This window comes from Juglans regia, chromosome 11 (assembly GCF_001411555.2).
Source record: "Juglans regia cultivar Chandler chromosome 11, Walnut 2.0, whole genome shotgun sequence".
In the NCBI taxonomy this organism is placed as follows: Eukaryota; Viridiplantae; Streptophyta; class Magnoliopsida; order Fagales; family Juglandaceae; genus Juglans; species Juglans regia.
The window spans coordinates 34,349,608-34,368,873 of record NC_049911.1 but is presented as its reverse complement, the minus strand read 5'-3'; the positions used below and the strand labels follow the sequence as shown (position 1 = coordinate 34,368,873).

At 36.6% G+C, this 19,266-nt stretch overlaps 2 protein-coding genes across 2 annotated transcripts; both read right to left on the bottom strand.

Moving 5' to 3' along the window:
* Positions 1–458: 458 nt before the first annotated feature.
* Positions 459–11,650, bottom strand: LOC109009513 (aspartate aminotransferase 3, chloroplastic). Its single transcript, XM_018990012.2, has 12 exons — positions 11,382–11,650; positions 10,814–10,885; positions 10,464–10,525; positions 10,299–10,382; positions 10,053–10,152; positions 9,836–9,956; positions 9,413–9,576; positions 9,154–9,291; positions 3,242–3,363; positions 2,275–2,369; positions 2,050–2,173; positions 459–632 (listed from the first exon to the last, which is right to left on the bottom strand). Exons 1-11 carry the CDS (start codon positions 11,490–11,492, stop codon positions 2,064–2,066), a joined length of 1,179 nt encoding a protein of 392 aa, XP_018845557.2. The 5' UTR covers positions 11,493–11,650; the 3' UTR covers positions 459–632; positions 2,050–2,063.
* Positions 11,651–14,024: 2,374 nt separating this feature from the next.
* LOC109009514 (tetraspanin-19-like) lies at positions 14,025–18,352 on the bottom strand. Its single transcript, XM_018990014.2, has 5 exons — positions 17,948–18,352; positions 17,566–17,665; positions 16,420–16,500; positions 15,826–15,930; positions 14,025–14,405 (listed from the first exon to the last, which is right to left on the bottom strand). Exons 1-5 carry the CDS (start codon positions 18,109–18,111, stop codon positions 14,151–14,153), a joined length of 705 nt encoding a protein of 234 aa, XP_018845559.1. The 5' UTR covers positions 18,112–18,352; the 3' UTR covers positions 14,025–14,150.
* Positions 18,353–19,266: the final 914 nt, after the last annotated feature.

Here is a 19,266-nt window from a genome sequence, read left to right as displayed (position 1 = left end):
TATTCTTCAAGCATCTTTTAATGTTTTATGGGATTTTGAGAAAAGAGAAAAAAAAAATTAAATAAAAAAAAATTATAAAGTTAAAAGATTATTTTTGTTTGAATATTTGAAAAGATTGAATTGTTTTTTATTTTTTGCTTAAAAAAATAAAGAAGAAAAGAAAGAGGTTTAATAAACGGAGGCCTTCCTATATTGGCCAGGACATAGAAGAAAATGAATAAGCCATTAATAAAAAGCAATATCTCCAAAACACAAGTTGTAAAAAGCAAAATCCCTTCATATTCCTCAGTACTTGAGGGAGGAGCAATTATTATAAGAAAGTAGCAAAATGGAAGTCTTCAAAGGGGATTTAGATCCTTTAAAGTTCTTGGCCGAACTCAAGCTTCGAGAATAAAGAGAGATAAAAACAGAAAATAGATTGATTCCATAATATTTATTGATCCACTCTATATGTTTATATCTCTCCGATTCTAGACTCTAGTTCGGACAAGAACTTTTGGGAAGTCATAATCCATAATCCTTAGGAAGACACTGTGCTGGTAACAGATTCAGACAACATGGTAACAGCCGCATGAATTGCATCCGCCAGATGTGGGACTGCCTTGGAGGTCAGACTTGCCATGCTAATCCTCCTGCACAATGGACAGGATAAAAGAATTGTAACGGGTTGGACATTATCACATGTAGATGTGATGTTCAACACGAATGCCTGGGCATGCTTTTAAGAAAGTCGTCCTCAGATTCGCTTTGAATATGACTAGTAAGATTTTTAGGGGGTCATCAAATCCGGATTATTTAGGTTGAAACAACTCTGTCGTTACAGAAATGGTCTCTTATCTCTGAGTTTGGCAAATTGATGGTGATGTGATTGGATTAATCCATCATGGAAATTAAGGTTAGTAAAGAATGTTGAATAGCAGTTATTAAAGCCATGCATATATTATTTTTTCCCCACACATGGAGAAAAGGCTACTGGGAGTATGGTCTTCGAGAGTTCTTTCTTTACACATGAAGTGTTCTGGTGACCATGAAGCAACAAAACAGTTGTGCCTAGTAAGCAAGGGTTCTGGGGAAGGTCTCATGACCATTATGACCACTGTAGACATAATTCAGCCAAGTGCTATTAAAATTTATTAGGGGCCTAACCGGTTTTAGATAAATTTTAAAATCAAACCAATATATACCTATTTTGAAAATTTAAAAATTAATACGAACAAATTTATTATCGAAATTGGAGTTTTTGGTTTTTTCGATTTCGGTTCGATTTTGTCCAATCCAATTTACCATTTAGCCAATTGTGAATACTTGTATATATGATCAAATGTGTAAATATGCATTTATTAAAAAGAATATATATTATAATTTATTATGCAAAAAATGTATGTCTTTGATATATATATATTTTGTTATATTAATTAATAATTTAGCATATAATATATAATATAATATAAAAATTAAAAATATATATATATAACAGTCAAGTTTAGTTCAAACTAGTTTTTAGGCCGATTTCAACTCTAAAAAATGGGTATCAGACCGGACCATTTATTAAGTGTACCAAATCCACCAATTTTAAGTTTTCTTTTACACCCCTAACATTTATTTTTAAAATAAATATGCGTTTGAATGTTGAGCTGAGATCAATTAAACTTAATTCTTTATAAATAGTAGAAGTTGAATAATAGAGGAAGTTATATAAAATCCATCTAAATTGAGTTTAAAGTGTACTTGAATGTTAAGATGAGTTTAGTATTTTTAATGAGAATTTGAAAAAGGTTATAGATCTCATGTATAAAGATGTATTAAGTTAAAAAAATTTATAAATCTCACATGTAAGGAAGTTTTGAGTTGAGATAAGTTTAATAATTTGATAATTAAGTATTTAAAAGTTAAATTCAATTAAAATTAGACTGAATTTAACAATTTAACTGAGCTCAACAATCAAAAGAAACCCAAGAATCCAAGAGAGAAAAGGGAAAGAAAGGAAATTTTCTATACACTAGACTTCCTCTACGAATAATAAAGGCGGGGGGAACTGAAGTTTCTTACCCATCAGATGTCATTTATATATGATGGTACTCTCTCGTCATAAAAGCAACTTGTTCTGAGTTCAATTCCGTGAAAGTAAACATTCCAATCTGCTTAATAACATGACTCCAGTCCCCAGGTGTACCTGCCAAACAGATTAAGTGAACTAAATGCACACATTTTTTAACGCAATTACAAGGCACACAAGCACTCTTATGCAACAGAATAAAACGGTAAAATGCCGACCTCTAGCACGCAGGGCATCAAAAAGTTGCTGGCGCATGCTGATAATACGGTCAGCCATTGCCTTCAACTCAATAGTCCATTCATCGTACATGGCCCTGAGAGTGAAACACCCAAAGATTTATGCAACGGTAAATATAAAAATGAGAACTCCTTCAAATAAGAGAGATTTCACGTTCGCAATCCGTCGTTATCGTTAGGATCTCTTCTGTCACATAACAAAGTAAACAGTGGAAGTTATTACCTTTGATTCGGTCAGTTTGATAAAAGTTCTTTTAAAAAAAAAAAAAATATCATATTTCACAATACATTACGTGACCGTATTTTAAAATAAAGGATAGTTTAATAAAGAGTAATGTTAGATACAAGTTTCAAATAGATAAATTCTATACAAATCTTTTGTTTATTTGAGACTTGTACAAATAATTTTTTTTTAATAAAAAATTTTATAAAAATAATCACTTTATAAAAATATATTTATTTTAAAATATGTATAATAAAATATATTACGTGGATATTATTATTCAAAAGGAAAATATTATGCACACAGAACCGAAATTATTTTTTTATTTAATAATTAAGTAAATATTTTTAAATAAATATGTGATTTTTTTATTTTTAAAAAATATCTAAATACTTCAAAAAAATGTTGAAAGAAAAAGTAAAAAAAATAAAAAAAAGAGTTGAAGTGTTCGGTGGACATAGCAACGTCCTATTCAAAAAAGTAGAAGAGACCCGATACTTCTAAAGCCAATGCGCCTAATTGTTACTCGAGAAATGATTACCTGTCCCAGGGTATCCAATCCTGGGATCGAATTATTTGGTACCATTTTCAGATTGACTATTTTACCTGTATTTTTTGTTTTTGGATATTTGTTGAAGTCGTCACTCCCTCTTTACGTATTTCTTTCTTTAGAAATGAAATTATCTTTCTTCATCTTAAAAAAAATAAAAAACAGAGAGAGATTACCTATCCTTGAGGATTGTAGCCGCAATAGATGCACCATGAATGGGTGGATCTGAATACATTGGCCTGATTACAAGTTTCAGCTGGCTCTCAACCCTGCTTGCAACATCAGCCGTCTTGCAGACCTAAATTTGCATGTAAAATATAGAAAAAAAAAAAAAAACAGAGGAGAGATGTAAAGGTCGATATTGTTGGGGAAATCAACACAGCGGAAGGGATAAAAGCGGTAATAAAAGAGTACACTCATGCACTCAGTGACACCAAAAATTTAACGTGGTTCGGCAACTGCCTACATCCACAGAAAAGAGCTTCACTAATAAATAGTGGAACACAAGCAAATATTACAGAGGAGGAGGATCACACTCCACTCAACTCAACTCTCTTCTTTTCTCTCAGAGCTCTCTCGGCTCTCTCTCTTTTCTTTTCTCCTTGGGTGTATGATGCTCTCGTCTGAAGCTTTAATTTATAGGCGCATTACTTCACGTATGAACGCATTTATTGTTGCATTCATTAGGTGGTTGGGCGCTGGGGGTTGAGGGTTAAGCGCTGAGCAGTCAACAATGACTGCTCAGGGCATGGACTTCAACAATTCTCCCCCTCCATGCCCATTTACCTATATGTTTTCCATCCCAGCTATGTCTCTGCATAGCTCAAGCTTCTCACTTGTAACCACCTTCGTCAGCATGTCTGCTGGATTCTCTTTCGTATGGATCTTCACAAGCTTCAACAGCTGTTGTTCCATCGCTTCGCGTATCCAATGATAGCGGATGTCAATATGCTTGGTGCGGGAGTGGTACATTGAATTCTTGCTCAAGTCTAGAGCACTTTGACTATCACAATGTACCTTGTAGTCTTCTTGACTAACTCCTAGTTCTTGGAGAAAACGCTTCATCCACAACATCTCTTTCCCAGCTTCCGCTGCGGCAATGTACTCTGCCTCTGTTGTGGATAAAGCAACACACTTCTGCAGCTTGGACTGCCAAGAGACAGCTCCTCCTGCAAAGGTGAAGAGAAATCCTGAAGTAGATTTCCTGCTATCCAAATCTCCTGCCATATCTGAATCTGTATAGCCTTCCAAAACTGGTTTAGCTCCCCCAAAACACAAGCACATTTTCGATGTACCTTTCAGGTACCTGAGAATCCACTTGACTGCTTCCCAATGATCCTTTCCTGGATTTGAAAGGAATCTGCTCACCATGCCTACAGCATGAGCAATATCTGGTCTGGTACAAACCATTGCATACATTAGGCTTCCTACTGCTGAAGAGTAGGGGATTGCTTCCATTTCTTCAATCTCTTTCTTTGAAGAAGGACACGAGCTCTTGCTCAATTTGAAGTGGTTAGCAAGTGGAGTATTGACTGGCTTAGCATCTCCCATGTTGAAACGTCTAATGACCTGTTTAACATATTTTTGTTGTGATAGCCACACCCTTTTGACTTTCCTATCACGAACAATCTTCATGCCCAGAATTTGCTGTGCTGGGCCTAAGTCCTTCATGTCAAAGGACTTGGATAGTTCCTTCTTTAGTTTGTTAATCATGGACCTATCCTCACCAACGATTAACATATCATCAACATAAAGAAGGAGTATGACAAACTTGTCATTCTGGAACCTTCGAACATAGACACACTGATCTGCAACAAGTCTCTTGTAACCATGACTCATCATGAATGAGTCGAACTTCTTGTACCATTGCCTCGGCGCTTGCTTGAGGCCATAGAGACTCTTCTTCAGCTTGCAGACTAAGTGATCTTTCCCTGGAGCTGCAAACCCTTCTGGTTGCTCCATATAGATCTCCTCCTCCAAATCTCCATGGAGAAAGGCTGTCTTCACATCCATCTGTTCGAGTTCCAAATTCAAGCTGGCTACCAATCCGAGTATGACTCGGATCGACATCATTTTCACCACCGGAGAAAATATCTCGTCAAAGTCGATTCCCTTCTTCTGCTGGAATCCTTTGACAACCAATCTGGCCTTGTGCTTCATCAGCTTTCCTTGGCCATCTTTCTTCAGCTTGAACACCCATTTGTTCTTTAGGGCTTTCTTTCCTTCAGGAAGTTTCACCAACTCATAGGTCTGATTTTTCTGCAAAGAACTCATCTCTTCTTGCATTGCCTGCACCCATAGGCTTCTATCAGCATGAGTTTGAACTTCCTGGAAGCTCTCTGGCTCCCCCTCATCAGTAAGCAGAATATAGTCTGATTCCGGATATCTCCTCGACGGAATCAGTAGGCGGCCTCTTGCCGATCTTCTTGGTTCATCAACCAAAGGAGGTTCATCACCATCTAACCCTTGTGGTGGTACACCAGCTGCTGGTGGAGAGGATTCTTGCTCCCCCTGCTCGACACCCTGAGCTTCTTCTTCTGCTTCTGGATCTCGATCCTGCATTTCCTCATTATCTGTGGCGGACTGTAATGGTGCAGGATTTGGAGTATCGGAACTAAGCTCTCTTGATGAAGCTTCAGTTCCTATGTTCTGGTTTTCATGGAACACAACGTCCCTACTTCTGACAATTTTCTTTGTCACTGGATCCCATAATTTGTATCCGAATTCTTCATCTCCATATCCAACAAAGATACATGGAGTTGACTTGACATCGAGCTTCTGTCTCAGCTCCTTGGATACGTGTGCAAAGGCTTTGCACCCAAACACTCTCAGGTGAGAGTAAGAGACATCTTTTCCAGACCAAACCTTCTCAGGAATTTCAAATTCCAGTGGTGCAGAAGGTGATCTGTTGATCAGGTAACAGGCAGCTAGAACAGCTTCACCCCAGAATGGCTTTGGTAACTTGGCCATACTGAGCATGCATCTTGTTCTTTCAATGATGGTCCGGTTCATTCTTTCGGCTACACCATTGTGCTGAGGGGTATATGGGACCGTCTTCTCATGTCGAATACCGCGATCAGCGCAGTATGCAGCGAACCTTTTGGAGACATATTCTCCTCCATTGTCCGTTCGCAGGCACTTCAACTTCTTTCCCGTCTCTCTTTCCACTAGGGTGTGGAAATTCTTGAAGTGCTCGAAGACCTGATCCTTTGACTTCAAAACATATACCCAGACTTTTCGTGAAGCATCATCAATGAATGTCACGAAATATCTGTTACCTCCCAATGACTCTTCTTCCATGGGACCACATACATCAGAGTGTACCAGACTCAACAACTCTGATCTTCTCTTCGTAGAGGATTTAAACGAGACTCTGCATTGTTTGCCAAACAAACAGTACTCACAAGGGTTTAACGCTGTTCCTTTGGCAACTTTGATGAGTGCCTTCTTCGCAAGCGTATCCAACCCTTTCTCACCCATGTGTCCGAGTCTCTTGTGCCACAGATTCGGTGATGCCTCGTCTTCCACTGCATTGAGGCTATCAGAACCGATCTTCACATGGGTCTTGTACAACGTACCGCAAATATGTCCTCGGGCGACAACCATGGCACCTTGTGACAGCTTCCAAGTGCCTTTGCTGAAGTAGCTGTCATAGCCCTGTCGATCAAGGGCTGTCCCGGAAATCAGGTTGAGCCGAAGGTCAGGAATGTGTCGAACATCTTTCAACACCATGGTGCAACCAACGTTGGTTTTTATCTGCACTTCGCCAACACCCACGATCTTCGAGGAACTGGCATTCCCCATCCTTACCGTACCAAAGTCTCCTGCTTTGTACGTAGTGAAAAATTCACTGTGGGAAGTGGCGTGGTATGATGCTGCTGTGTCTACCACCCACTCAACATCATGGCTTGCAACGTGCAGACACGTCTCGTCACTGGTGGAGAGTATTGCCACATCTCCAGAAAGAGTGACAAGGGTTTCACCATCTTCTTTCTTCAGCTTACTGCTTTGACCTTGCTCCCTTAAAAACTTGCGGCAGTGTTTCCTCATGTGGCCTTCTTTGCCACAGTGGTAACATTTTATGTTACCCGTCTGCTGGTTCTTGCTGCTGCTGGACCTCCCACGTGGTTGAGGCTTCCCTCTGTTTCTGCCTCCACTTCTCCCTCTATCATTACCTTGAGGCCTTTCTCTACTCTCGGTGACAAGGGCATGAGTTTGATTCATGCTTGTCTCTTTTCGTCTGGCCTCCTCATTAAATAGGGCATCCTTAACCATCGTCATGGTAAGTTTGCCATCTGGAGTAGAGTTACTTAGGGAGACCACCAGCGTCTCCCAACTGTCTGGTAATGAACTGAGAAGTAGCAGGGCTTGTTCTTCATCGCCAAGATTCAGGTTGACGGACCCGAGCTGGTTAACTAGGTTTTGAAACTCGCTAGTATGCTCGGCAACAGAGGTATCGCTTTTCAACTTCAAGTTAACAAGCCGTCTCATCAAGAGGGCCTTGTTTCGAGCAGTTTTAGCCTGATACATATCCTCTAACTTTTTCCAGAGGTTATATGCATCCGTCTCCTGGGCCACGTGGTGAAAAACACTATGGTCAATCCATTGCCTGATCTGACCAATAGTCTTCTTGTGCATCTTTTTCCACACTTGATCCGTAACTTCATCTGGCTTCTTCCCTTCATCTTCCAAAGGGTCAAACAGATCTTTACAGTTCAAGAGATCCTCCATTCGAGGTCTCCAAAGACTGTAGTTTGAGGCAGTCAGCTTTATCATGGCGCCTGATGCTGAATCCTCCATGGATTTAGACTGTTCTAAATACAAAATGCAAGTACAGGATCTTCGAGGTGGAATATCAAAAAATGGACAGCACCGTTGTGTCCGGAACGTCTGATTTTGTTAGAAACGAGTCTTGTTTCGTCAAAATCGGACTCAGATAGCACAAGGAATGAGCAAAAGAACCAAAACAGGAACTCTGTCGCGCGTGCAGTGCGTGGCGCGAACAAAACGCGTAGGCGCGTGTAACTCACGCGCTGAAACTCCTCTGCTGCGCGTGGAACGCGTAGGCGCGTGTACCTCACGCGCTTTATGGAGTCAAGGCACGTCAGGCGCGTGAACTTCACGCGCAATGGCTTCTCTGGAGCGCGTGTGGCGCGTGTCCGAGCGTGGGACTCACGCGCTAGGTACTCTCCTTGGCGCGTGTGACGCGTGTCGAGAGTGGGTCTCACTCTCCGATCTTCAGACGGCGCGTGGGAGCGCGTGCGGCCTCCGTTTGGCCTCTGGTTTCCACCGCTTTTCTTGTCTGGATGAGACGAACACAGTGGTATGCTCAAATTTGAAAACTGAGCTACACACTAAAACCGAGTTTTCTGTAAAAAACTTCTTCCAACAAACGCTCTGATACCACTTGTTGGGGAAATCAACACAGCGGAAGGGATAAAAGCGGTAATAAAAGAGTACACTCATGCACTCAGTGACACCAAAAATTTAACGTGGGTTCGGCAACTGCCTACATCCACAGAAAAGAGCTTCACTAATAAATAGTGGAACACAAGAAAATATTACAGAGGAGGAGGATCACACTCCACTCAACTCAACTCTCTTCTTTTCTTTCAGAGCTCTCTCGGCTCTCTCTCTTTTCTTTTCTCCTTGGGTGTATGATGCTCTCGTCTGAAGCTTTAATTTATAGGCGCATTACTTCACGTATGAACGCATTTATTGTTGCATTCATTAGGTGGTTGGGCGCTGGGGGTTGAGGGTTAAGCGCTGAGCAGTCAACAATGACTGCTCAGGGCATGGACTTCAACAATTTATCAACTGTCGGTGAACAAACATCGAGAGTAAGAAGCGAAAATCTGATCAGATATAAATATTCATTTTAATTACAGCAGCAATACAAGAAATGGACAAAATCACTAAAAAGGAACGAATTCACATTAAGCAAAATGCGCTGAAGAATCAAAAAGTCCATCGTTATGAACATTGTATCTTATAGGTAAATAGAACTCATCCATCCGTACAATCCATACACCATCAGGCAAAAGGTATGAAACATTAACCGTGTGGATGTTAGTATAAGAGTTCTTACTATGCTCAAGGCGCCGACACGTTCCCCATAGAGTCCCATGTTCTTGGCATAACTCTGGGCTACAAGGCATTCACCACCATTGGCAGCAAACATACGAACATACTGTGCATCTGCATCCAGATCTCCACTTGCAAAACCCTTTGATACCAAAATAATGAGTTGAGTTCATAAGATGGAACGATATTATAAGAGGAATAAACATTTGAATCCTGGTAAAGGAAAATCACTTGTTGTATTTGTTGCAAACACAATCATCTACCTGATAAGCATTGTCAAAGAAAGGCAATAGCCCTTTTGATCTCATCAACTGCCCGATCTGATCCCACTGCTGTATGGTTGGATCAACACCAGTGGGGTTGTGAGCACATGCATGGAGGAGCACAATAGCTCCAGATGGGGCAGAACCAAGGTCTTCAAGGAGGCCTGTTAGCAACAGTAAGTAATATCTTAAGGTGAGAAAGAAGTATTGATATAATATGTTCTTCGCCACTTATATATTCAAGAGAATCATAAACACTCCATGATACAAACTTGCGACAACCAAAAAAATAAAAATCAAAGGCAGGAGACCATAAGATAAAATACAAGAAACGCGAGGTAGTGATTAAAGAATATCATCTGATCATATTTGTCACATATAACAGCAATCCATTCAAGACTTGTAAATAGGATAGTTGCAAACCTTGGAAGTTTAGCCCACGTGTTGCTGGATCATAATAGCGGTATGCTTTTACAGATAGACCTGCTCGAGCAAATACTTTTGGGTGGTTTCCCCATGTTGGCTGGGGAATGTATATCGTGGGCTGCATAACAAGGTAGACCGTATATGGTAAGGTTAATATGATGCCATATAATGATCAACTATAGTAGATAAAGCCAGAATCAAGTGAGCACTTTACTTGATGATAATGTCTAGCCAAAAATTCACCTCCGATTCTCAACGAACCTGTACCAGACAAGCACTGAACAGTAGTAACCCTGTTCTCTTGAATGGCAGGGCTATATCCATTATCAAAAAAAGGGAAAGCATTCAGGCAAACTGAGAAACCTCTTAAATCAAGCAAGTTGATATTCTATAAGAACTAAGAAGCGTTATCAAACACTGCTGGGTCGAATACTTCACATAAAACGTTGGGCCTTCATACCTGTCAGCACCAAGAAGGAGCTTAGCACTCAATTTATTGAATTCTGCAAGCCCAACAATAGGAAGATATTCCTTCACGCGCGACCTGGATATCATACAAATTCGAATTCAATTACCAATTTGCACGGTTGTTAAAAACCACACCAATAACCATAAAATAGCTTACCTGTCATTAACAAGCTTCTGCTCTGCCTGCCTGACTACGTTCAGAACAAGAGGTTTTCCTTCCTGTTATATAATTGATACTGCTAGCTTAACAGCATGTCGACTTAGATATAAAAAATATGAAGCCCAACAATTGAGATCAATCAGATTTCTCTGAAATTTGTTTATCTAAAATTAATTAAGCCATATTTGCAATTCTCAACACTAGGAAAGCAAGTGCAATGCTTCCCGTCCTCCGTGTATGGAAAAACAAGAGTGCATATCTTAATTACTGAAAATTGGTGCTTCTTGTTCAACAAATTCTCGGAAACATCACGTCAAATTAGTCCATGAAGGTGGAAGAAAACTCACGTCAGTCCGGTAAGCGCCAACGCCGACATTCAGTTTAACGGGGCTTGGATCTTTGTTATATGCAACGGTCACCTATTAATCAAAGATGATACACGACTATCATCGAAACATATACATGGAAAAGTTTATCTAAGAATCTGGTTTGTTCAACATCTGCGGTCATTAACGTTTCACAACGCCCATATCGATATAAAAAAATATAGAGAATTGAAACTTAGTCAGATTTTAAGGATTTAACTTCAATCTCACTCATTCGTATAATATCCTTAAGCTCTGATTTGCAGCTGTCAAAATACAGAGTAGCATGAGAAGCTCAACAAAACGATTTAGAGATCACATGGTCTCCAACGATTGCGATCAAAATCCATAAAACCGAAAAAAAAAAAAAAAGCACCGCAATCTCGCTGGAAAACGTGAAAACTAGTTTTTCTATCGACTGAGCAAAGGAAGATCCGTGGAGAACAAAAATCTTGTGGAATCAATATAACACAAGTTCCGATAAATTTTCTTTACTTTTTTTTCCTCGGTTCTCTGAAATCAAACTGAGAGAGAGAGATAAAGAGAGTACCCCGAGGATGGGATCTTCGGGAGAGCGATGAAGGTGAGCGAACACGGAATCGGCACGAAGGCCGGAGGTGGGAGAAGCAAGAATGTCATCGTTGGGATGCAGAGAGTCCATGAGAAGCGAAAGGTGTCTGAGGAGAGCGTTGAACCTGCGGTCAGTTAGTGAAAGAGAAGAAGCTGAACCAAAACTATGGCGGATGTCGTCGTCCCTCCCTTCAAGTCCTTTAAATGCCTTTCGAAAAACAGGAATACAAGCGCGCGCCTTCTGTCGTTTTCGGCAACTGTTTGGATACAAATAGTAATAATATATTAATAAATAATAATGTCTTCGACTTAATTCTGAGAATTTATAAATGGAAAGGAAAGAACGGATAATTATATATAATTTATATATAGATATATATATATATATCATTCATTTTCTTTCCATTTTTTTTTGTTTATAAGCAAAGAATGAGGAGAATTGAATTAGCAATAATACTTTCCTTATTCTTTAATAATATATAGAATATAAATTAATGAGAAAATAAATGAATGAAATAGAACATGATGGAATAAGCATAATAAATGAAAGGAAAACTAAGTATAATAAATGAAAAAAAGGAGATACTTGAACTAAAGTTGTAGTTCTTTTGGATGATAAGCAAATGCATCCAACATATTTTCCCCCAAGTGCAAATCAAGTGCATCAAAGTAATAGTAAGGGCCTTAAAAGCATATTTCGGTGACAGATTACATCTAGTAGCAACTTGCCCCAAGGCACCTAACAAGAAATTCAAAAACTCTGAGGTATGAAACAAATCATCTGAACTCATAGATTTTGTACTTGAGAAGTTAATCATAATAATAACCATCTCAACATTCTTGCTATACTGCACACTGACATTCACTTCTCTTGCAATCTAAAAATTCCTCTTATTTTAAATTTTGACAGATCCAAGAAAGATTTGTTTGGAAATACATTATAAACTAATATGTTCTTCAAACTTACAAATTCAAATTACTTCTACCCCACGACTATTAGCCTATTGATATAAAAAGCATTTCAACTAGTAATTACATTCTTGTTCTTTTTGGTAGAAAATTGAGTTTTGCAAATGTGGGCATGACATGTTTAGGACGAATCTATGTAGAAAAACATGGACATGTTCGGGACAAATTTTGTGTTCTAATCACAAAATCAAAACTTAGAAGAAAATCACTAAAATACAACAACTAAACTCAGCAAAATACAACCGACAACAACAAAGATTAGCACAAAATCAAATAAGATTGAAGAGAAATTTCATAAACTTTTACTCTTGCATATATTCAAACCAAAAAACACAGTCTCGAAGAGGTAGTCTAGGATTTTGGATTGAAGTTCCTCAAAAGGCGTTGTAGCACAAGCCGGAAGGAAGCTAACTGCTGGTTGTTGGTGTGGAACAAACAGTTCCTTCACCCAGGCCTAATAGGACAATGGTTGGATGGAGAGAGAAAGGGACAACGAAAAGGGAAAAAAATAGAGAAAATAAGAGAAACCCACTGCTAGATGAAGCTTCACGAGAGAAAGGGAGAGAAACATAGAGAAAGGGTGTTGGGCTCGAGAGGAAGGGTGGGAAATGGAGAGAGAAGAGGGGGAAAAAAAAGAAAAGGAAAGAGAAAGCGTGATAAATTGATTTATCGTTGTTGATTATTTGAGAATAAAATATGGGTTGATAAATTAACAGTGCCTCTTCAAATTTGGATGTAACTTTAAAATTATTGTAGCTAAAAACTTAAGCTAAACGTTTTTTATGAGTCCAATGCATATAATTTTGGCAAAAATTATCTAAATTTTAGACTTCACTAACATTTAGCTTATCCAAGCCAGTGTTATCACAAGCAATTCCATACATCCCAGGATCATACTTGTGTGACTAATCAATAAAAGCGAGGAATTCCATATCCCAATACAAACAATTAGATAAAATATGTTCTTCAAATATACAAATTCAAATCACTTCTATCCCACGACTATTAGCCTGTTGATATAAAAATCATTTCGATTAGTAATTACATTCTTGTTCTTTTTAGCAGAAAATTGGGTTTTACAAATATGGACATGACATGTTCAGGACAAATCTCTGTAGAAAAACATGGACATGATCACAAAAAAGGGGAAAAAAAAAAAGAAATCAGAGAAAAGAAGAGAAACTCACTACTGGATGAAGCTTTACGAGAGAGAGGGAGAGGAAGTTGCCGTTGGGCTCGAGAGAAAGGGAGATAAACATAGAGAAATAGAGAAAAAGGGTGTTGGGCTCGAGAGGAAGGGTGGGAAAGGGAGAGAGAGGAGGAAAAAAAATAGAGAGAAAATGAAAGAGAAAGTGTGAGAAATTGATTTACCGTTGTTGATTATTTGAGAATAAAATATGGGTTGATGGATGAACAATGCCTCTCCAAATTTGAATTTAACTTTAGAATTATTGTAGTTTAAAACTTAAGCTAAACGTTTTTTATGAGTTTAATGCAAATCATTTTGACAAAAATTATCTATATTTTAAACTTCACCGATATTTTACTTAATCCAAGCCAGAGTTATCACAAACAATTCCATACATCCAAGGAGCATACCTGAGTGACTAATCAGCAAAGCGAGGAATTCCATATCCCAATACAAACAATTAGATAAAACGATGAACTTTTTTTTTTTTTTTCCTTTTCTTGTATTGGTAATTAAATACGAAATGTAATTGGAAAAAACAGTCCCATGTAAAAAGTTGGTTAGTTGGAAATTGGAATTACAATTGGCAATTTAAGTGTTAGAGATTCTTCCAAAAACTCGCACTGTAAGGAAGTCCTTAACATATGATAAGAGACTTTGGCGTGGATTTCCTCTGGATAAGGCTTGGCAATGTCTGCATATTTGTCTCAAGTCATGGAGAATAGGCGTGCTAGTTCTCAAAAGAAATGAATGATTAAAATCATAATGTATATCTGAATGGCTGACTTGTATCATTGGCTCAGCACCAATGGCCCAAAGAATAATTGCAAGCACAGCCACATTCATCTGCAAAATGATTATTGAAGTATATTATTTTTATTTCCAGGAGAGAAGAACTTGCACTTTGAATAAATCTTCATTCTTTTCATCTAATCTACATTCTAATTGAGTGGGCCCAGATGCCAGAAGCAATCAATACAGTTATTGGAGCATTAATGGTCTTCTTTTTTATTTTTTTTTTATTTTTTTTTATTTTTTTTTATGTTCAGCAGAATGGTAAAATGATTTCTGCAATTACATCAAATATTTCCCAGAAAGCAATCCAAGATAATTGTAGACCATATCAAATTTACTCAAATCTAATTTGAAAGAAAATGGCAAAAACATACTTTTACTTTACCCAAAAAAAAAAAAAAAAAATCTTATTAAAATACCCACAACTCAATATTTATGCAGATATAATTAAAGAAACCAATGCTAAAGCCTGCGGGGGTGTTTGGTTAACTGGTTTATTTTTATAAATCATCTCATTTCATTTCATCTTATCTAATCATTTTAATTTTTTTAAATTCATATACAAAATATAATAAACAATTCAATTTTTTTAAATCTCACAACAAAAATTATATTCAAATAATATTTTATTAAACTTTCAACTTTCATCTTATCTCATCTGATCTATGTAACCAAATAATGTCTCAATTTTACAAATTTTTGTGAGGTGTATTGTTTATTAAGTTATGTGAAAGTAGATAAGTAAGTTTTGAATATTTTTTTTCTAATATGTTTTATATTATATTAGGGTTTGTGAAAATGAATAGACAGAGTTGAAATCTTGGAAAATGATTGGACTATTGTTGAAATATGACTTTTTTTCCTAGATTGAAAGATGATTTGATTGAGGTTGAATTTAAAAAAAAAAAAAAAAAAACTAACCAAGCATGGCCTTAATGTCCCTCCGAGAGAGAAAAAAAGAAAAGAAAAACTAATGGGGAGAATAAGTTTTGTTTTTTTTTAATAAAGAAAGAGCAATGCAAAATACAGTCATAGGTTGCAATATAATTTAGTAGATGCAATATAATTCTAGTCAGTTTGAAGTATGTTGCAGCGACGTTTTTACGTTGGATTTTCTCTAGAAATCAGATAAATTTGTATGATTGGATTGTTTAACATGAAGAGAAGAAAGCCACTCGCCATATTTAGTTGTATATATGAATCCAACATCACATTCATGGTAGACAAAAATTTTCTCAAGGTTTCCTTCAAAACAAACATTCAGATAGAATCAATTTAAGATCATGATAATCTTAGAGTGAGGCTACAAATACGGACGAATTCACAAGCAGAAAAATGACTACTTTCATTTGAGTACTGTTCATTACAAAGTCAATGAATAGTAACACAAATGTGAGCATTCCCTTTTTTCTCCCTGTGAATCCATCCGTTTCCCTATATTTTTCATAATCTTAAATGCAGATTCAGATACCTGTAGTACCAAAATCGTGATTAGAACCAAGCGACACATGGTTAGATGGAAGATCACAAAACTCTCGAACTTTTCATGGTACTCATCAATGTACTCCATGAGTTTCTGTCACAAGAGAAAATCGGCAAGGACAAAAGTAGAATCATAGCATATAGTTGCATGAAAAATCCATCGACTAAGAAGATTATTAGGCACTCCCAAATTAAAAATGATATAGTACTCTTATCTTTTTACAATATATCATCTTATTAAATTTGTTTATGGAAGTATCAATTTTAAAAATAATGTTAGATATAATCGTAGGACATGCGAATCTCACACTCCCTTTGAAAAAAATTAGGTCTATTATAAAAAAATTTTCATGTGAATCTTAAATTTCTCATATTCTTAAATGAGATTATGAAAAATTTACACACTCTATAATTGTATAAATCATTTTTTCAATTTTAACTTACATGTTATCATCACTTTCCGTACTTTAAAATTATCTAATAATTATTCTGCAATTCTAATAATTACTTACTCTGTAATTGAGGGTGCATCAGTAAGTGGTGTTAAGAAAGCATACTAGTAAGTTATGTTAAGAAAACATACTCGTTCCCAGTCCACGTTGAATAAAATGGCGACAAGCACTGCAACTTCTAGAAAAACAAGAGAGCAAATGGTGACAATGTACTAAAACCTGGTCAAGGATTCCTAAATAAACATTAAAGAATTCCAAATTAATTTGAAAAAAAAAAAACCGAACATTTCCCCCGGCCCCAGCGGAGTCATTTCTGTCTGCAACCAGAAATAGTAGATGTCCTAACATTTAAGTAAATTTCTCTTTAGAATTATGGGAAATCAGGCTTAGGATTGGTTTGATAGTAAAGTGACATGAGATGAAATGAGTTGAATAAAATATTATTATAATATTATTTTTTAATAATAATATTATTATTTTAAAATATCAAAAAATTGAATTGTTTATTATAATTTATATAAAAATTTGAGAAAGTTGATGAGATGAGATGAGATGAGATAGGTTGAGAGCATTAGTAGTGGGCTCAACAAACTTTGACTAAAATTTGATTAGAAAATTCACTTTTATAAATTTAACTAGTCCCTTTTTAACAATATCAAATAATAAATTCAACAAATCTATCACTATTCTATTAAAATATTAATTTTAAACTTTTCATTACAAATTATTTCTACTCAACTTCCAATCCTTTTGTCAACCATCCCAAGACAAATACGAAGTGAGTACAGCAAGCCAAGGAGACAGTTAGAATCCAATACTGCAACACTAAGTTAAAAAGTAGTACCAATTAAACTCAGATATTCACAAGATAACATATCTATGTCGAAAAATTATTAAAAAGTAATTTTTTTACTAGAGATTTGGCGACAGTGAGAAATGAAGAGATGTTTTTCTTTTTGCAGGGGATGCATAGCAGGCAGGCGGGAAGATAATTTTTTATTTTCTTGAAAATACTTTTGACTAAAATCACTGTAGTTATATTAAGTCCAAACTTAGTTAAATTTTGATCAAATTTTAACAAAATTGAGCAGAGAATGTTTCAATATCCAAACGGGCGTTATTTATCAGGGGAATCATTCTCAGTGAAACAGTTGATTTCGTCAAGTTTATCTCCTCTCAAGATTAAAATCATTTTGAAATCGATTTCCGGGGAAACAAATGAAGCATAAAGCAAATACAATCTATTCAAAGTTCATAAGCAAAATTGAGAAGGATACTATGCAAAGCGAATAATTGTTTATACAATTAGCAGCCATATGACCCACGAGCGTGCTCAAGCAGACGGCAATTCCCACGCCTAAACATGTGTATATAAACCTGGTTAAGGAAAAAAAAATTAAAAACATATATATTTTCTCAGAGATGCCATAAGAATCATCTACAAATGCAATTTTGCAAAATCAAAAGAGCCAGACAAATTATATATAGGGGAATGAAGACCCCCAATCTCTTTTTCACTTTTTCATGTTTTGGGGAGGTAAGGGGTTCCAAAAAGTATGAAACAAGGAAATGGATAGCAGAAAAAAGAAAAAAAAAAAAAAGAAAAACAAAGGGTGAGAGAGTCTGCGAGCGCCAAAGTTGGAAAAGGGAAAAAATTACCAGGGTGTAGGTAGAGATGAAATGGTAGACAGCTCATAAACCCCATCTTGCCACATCTTGAGAAGCCAGAGGGAGTAAACGATCGTCCCAGCCCCGCAAATAGTGACAACCAGGTTCACTGCCCTGATTGAGCTGTGCAAGCAACACCTCGTGCAACGTTCCATACTCGTTTGCACATATATCCCAGAATTCAGTAATTTACAGGAAAGGAAAGCATTGCTGCATTAGATTCCTCTTCCCCATAACTTTAACTCCAACCATTTTCCTTCCGAATGAAGATGTTGATTATAATTTTATGGGCTTTATAGTGTGTGGACGTGGTGGGCTGTTGGCGGGGGTGGATGTGTGCTCGTGGCAGTGAAAGTTGATACTGTTAGATAGAAAGAAAGAGAGATAGATCGGGTGAAATTTGTGCTGGGAAACAAATTAACAATGCACATGAACACATGCCCACCTAACACTCCGATGGCGTATGGTGGGGACAAGTCTTATAAAGTCGACAAAACGGCATTTATTGTAAAGATATAACTGCATACTCAGATAGGATAGGAATAGGATTCGGAAAATGATAAAGTACTATTAAATAAATAAATTTGTATACAATTATTTAATAAAATAATATTATTTTAGTTTTAATTTTTGATTTGATGTATTTAAATATGATAAAAAAATATTATTATATTTATTGTGTCTGTACGTGAGAGGGAGGAGGAGAGGGTCCCTTCCATAATAAATGCAGTGCTTGAACCCCAGCCTCTATCTGCAGCAACAATAAAGAAATGAAGAAATATGCCATGATAATCCTTATTTTGGAAAGGGAACTGTTATGGTCTCGAATTTGGAATTCTCGAATAAGTTTTTTATTTTTTATTTTTTTTATATATATTTTTAATTATTATAAATATTTTTTAAAAAAATAAAAAAATCATGATATTATTAAAAAATATTATTTTAATTATTTAATAAAAAAAAATTACATTCTTGACACATTTTAAATTCCAATTCGAGACTCAAATATTTCCGTTTTGGAAATCTGCTTTTTGGGTTCAGTCAGAAATCTAACTTCCCGGGGAACCCTTTTAACTTCTTTAGGGGAAGGGGTAAATACGCAAATTTAAATGCGTTTTACATCTTTCTTTTTATTAAAATGCGTGATCACGTTCTCCAAAAACAATCAAGGTAAATCAATCACTAGGTATTGGCTCCCTAGTAAATTTCTTCTTACAATTATAAAATGATCATTTTACTCCTTGGGATCGGTCACGTAATGATAATGATCCTTGCACCTCACAAGACCACGCGTTTGTCATGTAATTAAA